Source organism: Vulpes vulpes, chromosome X (assembly GCF_048418805.1).
Source record: "Vulpes vulpes isolate BD-2025 chromosome X, VulVul3, whole genome shotgun sequence".
Taxonomy (NCBI): domain Eukaryota; kingdom Metazoa; phylum Chordata; class Mammalia; order Carnivora; family Canidae; genus Vulpes; species Vulpes vulpes.
In genome coordinates this window covers 72,670,877-72,681,097 of record NC_132796.1, presented here as the reverse complement: position 1 = coordinate 72,681,097, position 10,221 = coordinate 72,670,877, and the positions used below count along the sequence as shown (strand labels likewise).

General features: G+C 37.7%; 1 protein-coding gene across 2 annotated transcripts; it reads left to right on the top strand.

Moving 5' to 3' along the window:
• Positions 1 to 3,349: 3,349 nt before the first annotated feature.
• Positions 3,350 to 6,331, top strand: LOC112925704 (FERRY endosomal RAB5 effector complex subunit 3-like). 2 transcript variants are annotated; one of them, XM_072743144.1, is made up of 2 exons: positions 3,350 to 3,440; positions 4,275 to 6,331. In XM_072743144.1, the coding sequence occupies exons 1-2, from the start codon at positions 3,374 to 3,376 to the stop codon at positions 5,867 to 5,869; spliced, it is 1,662 nt and encodes a 553-aa protein (XP_072599245.1). In that variant the 5' UTR covers positions 3,350 to 3,373; the 3' UTR covers positions 5,870 to 6,331. The 2 variants fall into 2 exon arrangements, with proteins under 2 accessions (XP_072599245.1, XP_025862283.2); XM_026006498.2 differs by lacking the exon at positions 3,350 to 3,440 and having other exon boundaries at positions 4,263 to 6,331.
• Positions 6,332 to 10,221: the final 3,890 nt, after the last annotated feature.

Below are 10,221 nucleotides of genomic sequence, written 5' to 3'. Positions count from 1 at the left end.
CTAAGAGAGTCTCTTGCTGCATGAGTCCAACCGCTATTCTCTTCATAGTCAAAGGTGGGTCTGGGGTGAAAGTTAAGGAGGAAAGGGGGTCATTCTTGGATTAATTAAAGATGGCCAGAGTTGAGGAAGTTTCCTTTCCTAACCCCGCCATTCCTGTGCAAGCCATTGTCTGAGCCTTGATTTCCTCTTCTGCTTGCCCTGCCCCTAACTGCTTTGGTTTATGGAAAGGCAGCCCCCACTAATCTCTAGTTCACCTTCCCCCAAGGCTATTTGAGTACTTTAGCTATTGCTGTAAGAGGCCCATGAAGCCCTTGTTTCTAACCTCCTTAACTGGGAGCAGATTTTGTCATCAAGGCACACAGTGGCAGCTGAAGAACCCTCCTCCTCCTCATTCGTGGGTCAGAGCTAGGTATTATACTACCAGCAGCTTACCTCTTCTTGTCTCCCCAATTCCAGATAACATTAGGATGCCCAAGATTGAGGAAACTGTGCTCCAAAATGATCCCAGTGAAGCAGAGGGTGGGGCTCATAAGCCTAAAACACCAGGGAAGAGCCAGGAAAACAGGAGCTTCTGTTTAGATGACCACTCTCTTGGTAGGTCTAAAATTCTATCAATACATCTTTGGGTAGTGCTTGATAGCAGTTAGATTAAAAGAATAGACTGCCCATGGCTTAAGTGTTTTTAAGAAGCATGGAAGTCTCCTGAAACCTTGTATTTTTCCTTTTTTATCCTTCAACTATTCCTCTTTTGGATTATTATTTTTGTTGTCTTTTTTCCCCTTCCAATCTTTACATGTAGGACTTAGGACCCTCACTGGCAAGTAAAATTAAGACATTTTGGCTATAGAGAAAGAGGCCAACAAAGTATAATAACTTGTATTTGACAAGACTTGAGAGTATTTGAATTAGTTCAAAACATTGGAAATGGCTTGCATATTTACTTATCATTTATTTGTAAAGTACATAATAATTAACATGCAGTGTTATATTAGTTTCAGGTGTATAATCAGTGATTCAAATATTCTGTATATTACTCAGTGCATGATAAGTACTCTTAATTCCCCTCAACTATTTCACTCATCCCTCCCACCCACCTACTCTCTGGAAAGTACTAGTTTGTCCTCTATATTTAAGAGCTTTTAAAAAAATAATTCCAGTATGGTTAACATACAGTGTCATGTTAGTTTCAGGTGTACAATATACTAATACACCAATTCTATATATTAATAAGTGCTCATCATGAAAAGTGTACTCTTAATCTTCTTCATCTATTTCACCCATCCCCTCACCTACCTCCCCTATGGTAACCATCAGTTTGTTCTCTATAGTTAAGTCTGTTTTTTTTTAAAAAAAGATTCTTTATATTGGTTGTTTCTATTTTTTCCTTTGCTCTTTTTTTTGGCTTCCTAAATTCCATATATTAGTGAAATCATATATTTGTCTTTCTTTGACTAATTTCACATGGCATTATACCCTCTAGATCCATTCATGTTGTTGCAAATGGCAAGATTTCATTCTTTTTTATTACTGAGTAGCATTTCATTGCGTATATACACACCACATCATCTTTATCCATTCATCTATGGACACTTTAATTGCTTCCATAATTTGGCTATTGTAAATAATGCTGCAATAAACATAGAGGTGCATATATCTTTTTGAATTAGTGCTTTCATACTCTTCGAGTAAATACCCAGTGGTGGAATTACTGGGTAATATGGAAATTTTATTTTTTATTTTTTTGAGGGACCTCCATACTGTCTTCCACAGTAACTGCACCACTGTGCATGGTTTGCATTCTCACGACAGTACACAGGTGGTTTTTTTCCCCCACATCCTTGTAAACACTTGCTGTTTCTTGTGTATTTTGATTTTAGCCATTCTCACAGATGTGAAGTGATACTCATTGTGGCTTTGATTTCCATTTCCCTAATAATCAGGCATGTTGAGTATCTTTTCATGTGTTTGTTGGCCATCTGGGTGTCTTCTTTGGAGAAATGTCTATTCATATATTCTGCACATTATTTAATTGGATTATTAATTTGTTGGGTGTTGAGTTGTATAAGTTCTTTATATATTTTGGGTATTAACCCCTTATCAGATTCATTATTTGCAAATATTTTCTCTAATTAGGTGAGTTGTCTTTTTGTATTATTGGTGGTTTTCTTCACTGTACAAAAGCGTTTAATTTTGTTACAGTTCCAATAGTTTAACTTTGTGTTTGTTTCCCTGGCCGAAAGAGAAATATTAAGAAAAATATTTCTGTGGCTGATGTCAAAGAGATCACTACCCATGTTTTCTTTTAGGAACTTTAAGTCTCACTTTTAGGTCTTTAATCCACTTTGCATTCATTTTTGTGTATGGTGTAAGAAAGTGGTCCAGTTTCATTCTTTTGCATATGGCTGTTCAGTTATCACAGCAGCATTTGTTGAAGAGATTGCCTTTTTCCCATTGCATATTCTTGCCTTCTTTGTCATAGATTAATTGACCATAAAAGTGGAGGATTATTTCTGGACTTTCTATTCTGATCCATTGATCTATGTGTCTATTTTTGTTCCAATACCATACTGTTTTGATTACTATAGCTTTTAGTATATCTTGAAATCTGGAATTATGATACCTCCATTTTTGTTCTTGTTTTCCAAGATTGCTTTGACTATTTGGGGTACTGTGTGGTTCCATACAAATTTTAGGATTATTTGCTCTAGTTCTATGAAAAAAAATGCTGTTGATATTTTGATACGGATTGCAGTAAATGTGTAGATTGCTTTGGGAAGTATGAACATTTTTAACAATACTTTTTCTTCCAACCTATGAGCATGGAATGTCTATGTGTTTGTATCATGTTCAATTTCTTTTATCAGTGTTTTATAGTTTTCAAAGTGCAGGTCTTTCAATTCCCTTTTAAAGTCTATTACTAGCCATTTTATTATTTTGGTGCAGTTGTAAATGGGATTGTTTCCTAATTTATTTCTGCTACTTCATTATTAGAGTAAGGAAATAGAACAGATTTCTGTATACTGATTTTGTATCCTGCAACTTTTCTAAATTCACTTATCAATTCTAGGAGTTTTTTGGTGGAGTCTTTAGGGTTTTCCATATTTGGTATTATGCCATCTGCAGATAGTGAAAGTTTTATTTCTTCCTAACCAATTTGGATGCCCTTTTTTTGTTGTTGTTGTTGTCTGATTGCTATGGCTAGGACTTCCAGTACTACATTGAATTAAAGTAGTGAGAGTGGACAGATGGGTGAGTAAGTCGACAGATGGATGAGTAAGTCAGCTGATGTTCCCTGCGCCGCAGCTCCTTGACAGCTCTGAGTGTGCAGCCCGCTCGGGGCTTTGGAACCGGGGAAGAAATCCTGCCAAAGAAGATGAAAAAAAGCATAGAAAGATTCTGCAACAGAGAGAGGGAATTTGTGTATAAATTCAAAGTAGGAAGTCATCAGGGCAAATACAAATCAAAACCACAATGAGATACCACCTTACACCAGTGAGAATGGGGAAAATTAACAAGGCAGGAAACAACAAATGTTGGAGAGGATGCGGAGAAAAGGGAACCCTCTTGCACTGTTGGTGGGAATGTGAACTGCTGCAGCCACTCTGGAAAACTGTGTGGACGTTCCTCAAAGAGGTAAAAATAGACCTGCCGTACGACCCAGCAATTGCACTGTTGGGGATTTACCCCAAAGATTCAGATGCAATGAAACGTCGGGACACCTGCACCCCGATGTTTCTATCAGCAATGGCCACAATAGCCAAACTGTGGAAGGAGCCTCGGTGTCCATCGAAAGATGAATGGATAAAGAAGATGTGGTTTATGTATACAATGGAATATTACTCAGCAATTAGAAACGACAAATACCCACCATTTGCTTCAACGTGGATGGAACTGGAGGGTATTATGCTGAGTGAAATAAGTCAATCGGAGAAGGACAAACAGTGTATGTTCTCATTCATTTGGGGAATATAAATAATAGTGAAAGGGAATATAAAGGAAGGGAAAAGAAATGTTGGGAAATATCAGGAAGGGAGACAGAACATAAAGACTCCTAACTCGGGGAAGCGAACTAGGGGTGGTGGAAGGGGAGGAGGGCGGGTGTTGGAGGGGAATGGGTGACGGGCACTGAGGTGGACACTTGACGGGATGAGCACTGGGTGTTTTTCTGTATGTTGGTAAATTGAACACCAATAAAAATTAATTAAAAAAAAAAGGAATTGAAGTGACACTAAAAAAAAAAAAACACACACACACACAAAAAAAAAACAAAGTAGGAAGTCAGTGCTTAGAACTGAAGGTGCCTCTCAAATTTCCTGTTCAAGAAAATGCCAGTCATTTACACGGGCGTCTGATGCTGCTGCACAGTTTACCATGCTTTATAGAAAAAGACTTAAAAGAAGCTCTGAGCCAGTTTATAGAAGAAGAATCTCTAAGAGATTATGACAGAGACGCCGAGGCATCCCTGGAAGCTGTGAAATCGGGTGAAGTAGATTTACATCAGCTGGCCAGTTCATGGGCCAAAGCTTATGCTGAGACCACCTTAGAGCATGCAAGGCCTGAAGAGCCCAGCTGGGATGAAGATTTTGCAGATGTATACCATGACCTAATCCACTCTCCAGCCTCTGAAACTCTCCTAAATTTGGAACATAATTACTTTGTTAGTATCTCAGAACTGATTGGTGAAAGAGATGTGGAGCTGAAAAAATTACGAGAGAGACAAGGCATCGAAATGGAAAAAGTGATGCAGGAATTGGGAAAATCACTGACTGATCAAGATGTAAACTCACTGGCTGCTCAGCATTTTGAATCCCAGCAAGACTTAGAAAATAAATGGTCCAATGGATTAAAACAATCAACTGCCATCCAAAAGCAAGAGTATCAGGAATGGGTGATAAAACTTCATCAAGACCTAAAAAAACCCAACAACAGCTCCCTCAGTGAGGAAATTAAAGTTCAACCGAGTCAGTTCAGAGAATCTGTAGACGCAAATGGAAGGATTTATGAGGAGCAGAGAAAGTTGGAAGAAAGTTTTACCATTCACTTAGGAGCCCAGTTGAAAACCATGCATAATTTGAGATTGCTGAGAGCAGATATGCTGGACTTTTGTAAGCACAAAAGAAATCATCGAAGTGGCGTGAAACTCCATCGACTCCAGACTGCACTTTCACTTTATTCTATGTCTCTCTGTGGCCTCGTTTTGCTAGTAGATAATCGAATCAATTCCTATAGTGGTATTAAAAGAGATTTTGCCACAGTTTGCCAAGAATGTACTGACTTCCATTTTCCCCGAATTGAGGAGCAACTGGAAGTTGTCCAGCAGGTGGTACTTTATGCTAGAACTCAGCGAAGGAGTAAGTTGAAAGAATCACATGATTCTGGAAACCGAAATGGAGGAAGTGACGATAAGGCTAAAAATGCTGACAGAAACTATTTAAATATTTTACCTGGAGAATTTTACATTACACGGCATTCTAATCTCTCAGAAATACATGTTGCTTTCCACCTTTGTGTGGATGACAACGTGAAATCAGGAAACATCACTGCTCGAGATCCTGCCATTATGGGACTCCGAAATATACTCAAGGTTTGCTGTACCCATGACATCACAACGATAAGCATACCTCTCTTGCTGGTGCATGATATGTCAGAGGAAATGACTATACCATGGTGCTTAAGGAGAGCAGAACTTGTGTTTAAGTGTGTCAAAGGTTTCATCATGGAAATGGCTTCATGGGATGGAGGCATATCCAGGACGGTACAGTTTCTGGTACCACAGAGTATTTCTGAAGAAATGTTTTATCAACTTAGTAACATGCTCCCCCAGATCTTCCAAGTATCATCAACACTTACTCTGACGTCTAAGCACTAAACCCTTAGAGACTGACACACTGGCAGAAGAAGACTGTCAAACTTTCCAGGAACTTGAGCTGTGCTTGGATTCTGTCACGCAAAATAAGCCCAGAAAGAGAACTTGTAATTCAGGCCACAAATTGAGTCATGATGTATGTCTGTAAAACCTTCCAAAAATTCATATACTATATAGTCTAGTGATCAGCCTTTTACTCGTACATTTATTCTTAAATTTTCTTTTTGAAAAAAATCTTTTTTTTTCTCCTGTTATGCACTATCTGTATTAGTAAGTTAAAACGTCCTACACATCATACCTGGACACTTGATATAGGAGATTGTTAATTGCATTTTCATAGAGACAGTTGACTTTTCCAAAAGGTCTGAATCATATCAAGTACGAGACTTAATTAAGCATAAAAATAAAATATTTCTTTTACCTTATTTGCCAAGCAAAAATTAAAACTCACTGAAGTATAAAAAAAAAATAAAGTAGTGAGAGTGGACATCCTTGCCTTGTTCCTGATCTTAGGGGAAAGCTCTGAGTTTTTCACTATTGAATATGATGTAGCTATGGATTTTTTTGTATATGGCCTTTATTATGTTGAGATATGTTCCCACCAAACATACTTTTTTGAGAGTTTTTATCATGAATGGATGTTATACTTTCTCAAATGCTTTTTCTACATCCATTGAAAAGATACGATTTTTTAGATTTAAAATCAATTAGTTAACAATGTATTATTAGTTTCAGAGGTAGAGTTTATTGTTTTGTCACCTGCATATAACTCCCAGTGCTTGGCACCCCTGGGTGACACAGTTGATTAAGCGTCCAACTCTTGATTTTGGCTCAGGTCATGATCTCAGGGTAATGAGATTGAGCCCTGTCTTGGGCTTTGTGCCCAGCATGGCATCTGCTAAAGTTTCTCTCTCTCCCCTCTTCTTCTGCCCCTCCTTGCACTTTCTCTCAAATAAATAACTCTTTAAAAATAGCACCCAGGGCTTATTACATCAAGTGCCCTCCTTAATGCCCATTACCCAGTTACCCCATGAAAAGATGATATAGTTTTTACTTTTTCTCCTGTTAATGTGATTTATCATGTTGATTTATTTGCAAATATTGTAGCATCATTGTATGCCAGGAATAAATCCTACCTGATGGTGGTGAATAATTTTTTTGAAGTATTTATGGATTTGTTTTGCTAGTATTTTGTTGAGGATTTTTGATGTATGTATATCCAAGATACTGGCATGCAGATTTCTTTTAAATGTGTCTTTTAAAATTTCTTTATCTAAATTCCACTAAGTTAACATACACTGTAATACTATCTTTAGGTATCCAATTTTAGTGATTCAGCACTTCCATACAACTTCCAGTGCTCATCATAACAAATGCATTCTTTAATCCCCATCACCTATTTAACCTATCTCCTCATCCCTCCCATCTGGTAACTATCAGTTTGTTGTCTATAATTAAGGATCTGTTTCTTTGTTTGCCTCTCTCTCTCTTTTTTCTGCTACGCTCATTTATTTTATATGAGTGGAATAAAACTTGTCATAAAACTCTCTAGTTCCAACATGTCATTGCAAATGGCAAGATCTCATTCTTTTTATGGCTAATAGTCCTATATTATATATAATACATATATATATATACATACATACATATATAACACACATATATATACATATATAATACATATATATACACATATATAATACATATATACATATATATAATATATATATATACAAATTTTCTTTTTTTTAAAGTGTTTCCTCATTAAATATTTATTAGTCACAAAGTGGAAAATTTTACAGTTCCAAATCCTGGCAGACATTTCCTTGACAAAGTAATTAATGTGAACATCATCATAATGGGCTAGATTGATATTGTACACATTGGTATGCTGATAAATGTTTAACAACTGGCTGGAATGGCACAGGCAGTGGAGGGGGGGCACTACTGATTTGTAATATTTGCTGATTTCTGTAGTGTAAAAACTCCCCTGATAACTCATCTGCCTAGCTAGCTCAGCTGGTAGAGCATGCTACTCTTGATCTCAGAATTGTGAGTCTGAGCTCCACATGTTACTTAGAGCCTACACACACAAAAAAAAAAACCATTATAAAAAAGCTCCCACAAAGACCAATTTCAAACCACCGTTGGTTTAACAACAGGCTGAAATTTTTACAATTGTTTTTTTTTGTTTGTTTGTTTTTTGTTTTATTTTTTTATTTTTTTATTTTTTTTTATTTTTTATTTTTTTAATTAATTTTTATTGGTGTTCAATTTACCAACATACAGAAAAACACCCAGTGCTCATCCCGTCAAGTGTCCACCTCAGTGCCCGTCACCCATTCCCCTCCAACACCCGCCCTCCTCCCCCCTTCCACCACCCCTAGTTCGTTTCCCCGAGTTTGGAGTCTTTATGTTCTGTCTCCCTTCTGTTTTTTGCTGCTGTATACTGCCTTCAGCAGGTCCTGAGCCATGTGGCTCCTGATGTGAGGCACTGAGAAGGACAAAACACCACTCCTGAGGCATTCCCCTTGAAAATGTATAACCTGGAATCTCTTCACAAGGCAACACTACATGGACCTGAAATGAGAGATACTCTACCAAACAATTGGTCTATACTCTTCAAAAATGTCTAGGTCACAAAAGACAAGGAAAGACTGAGGAACTGTTCCAGAGTAAAAGAAACAAGGGAGAGTGTAACTAAATGTAACATGTGATCCTGGGTTGGGTTTTGGGGCCAGATAAGAAATATGCCTGGAAGGGCCAGGGCCAGATGGTAGTATCTTATCAATGTTAATTTCCTGATTTGGATGGTTACACAGAAAAACAGCACTGTCTTTAGTAAATGTACACTAGTATGTTTAGGAGTAATGGGGCATAATGGCTGCATCTTAAGTTTTGAATGGTTAAAAAAATAAGATCTATCATGCAGACTTTGAAAGAGATACAGATATATATAAAAGGATGATATGGCAAGTCATAAAATGTCAATAATTGGAGAACCTAGAGAAAGAGTCTAACATTAGAGTACTTTGTACTATTGCAACTTTTATGAAGGTTTTACACTATTTCAGATCATAAGAAAAATGTTCCATGGTTTTCCCTAAGACTGGATCCCAAATTCTCACCTGCTGGGAAACAGGATGATTCGCATCTCCAACAACATTCTCTTGGTTTGAATTTTGAAAAGTCTCCCTCCCCTTCCCTGGGAGCTGTGCCAGATAAAAAAAAAAAAAAAAGCTCCAGGACCCAGGAGGATGGTGCTTGACCAGGGCATTCATCATGGGCCAGATAATGGAAACTGGTAAAATAAGCCAGGCAAGTCAGGGACTCTTAGTGTCTCTAGCTGTTAGATTTCTCCAGATCGGACAATTCACCTGACAAAGAGGGAAAAAATATTTAACCTTACTCTAAGAAATAAATAAATATAGACTACATAATTCAAATTACAAAATATGTTTTAACAGGAGGCTTTGCTTTAGTTTCCTTTAAATAAATAGCAAGTCCCCAGGTGCAGCATGATTTCATTTACAAAAATTCAACCAACACACAAGTTTTTCCAAAAACCATATGTCAGGGTACCTTTTGGGAAGTCCTACAGGAGGAATAAGTGAAATCAGTTTTAACAACTCTACTCCTGGCAGAAATATTACTTATTCCAAGGTGGCGATAGCCTGTTTCCCAGATCTTAATAACTTTAGTGTCTGGTTCTGTTGATGTTTTTAGTTCTCTGCTAGGACTCAGCCTATTGAACCTGGCATGCAGACAAGACTAGTTAGTAGCTGGTTTAATTTGCCAAATCAGAGATCACATCAAGTCCAGACCAGAGCCCTTACACTCCTGGGAGACGCCTGTAGTCATGACAACTTGCTACAGAAGTCCATTCTACTCAGTTCCATTTTTACCACTTATTAAATGTAAATTGACTGAGTTGGTACCTATATACTATCTACTGGGGTTGGTTAAGGCAATAAATCGAAGACTGCCAGAATTAGGAGCTTAAAGGTCATCTTGTTCTATCTGGGTACCAGCCTGTGGTTGAGAGCCTCTAATCAGCAAGACTTTTTCCAGTGTCATAAACCAAATAGTGATAAACTACTAATGGAGAGAGGATTGTCTGCTGCCTTTGAGCTCAAGTGCAGGTGATGGGTGATGGATTAGAAGACATTTGAATCTGCCGGAGACTTCTAACAAATTCTTTGATCCTCCTTCACTTCCTTTAGTCAAGTGAAGACAGGGCTGGCTTCTTGCCTTCCTTCTGAAAACCGGGCCAGGAGCCAGAATTTGATCACGTGAGGTCTTTTCTTTGGGTAAAACCCTGCTCCGTTCTCTCCTGCTTCAGCAACCAGCTCAAT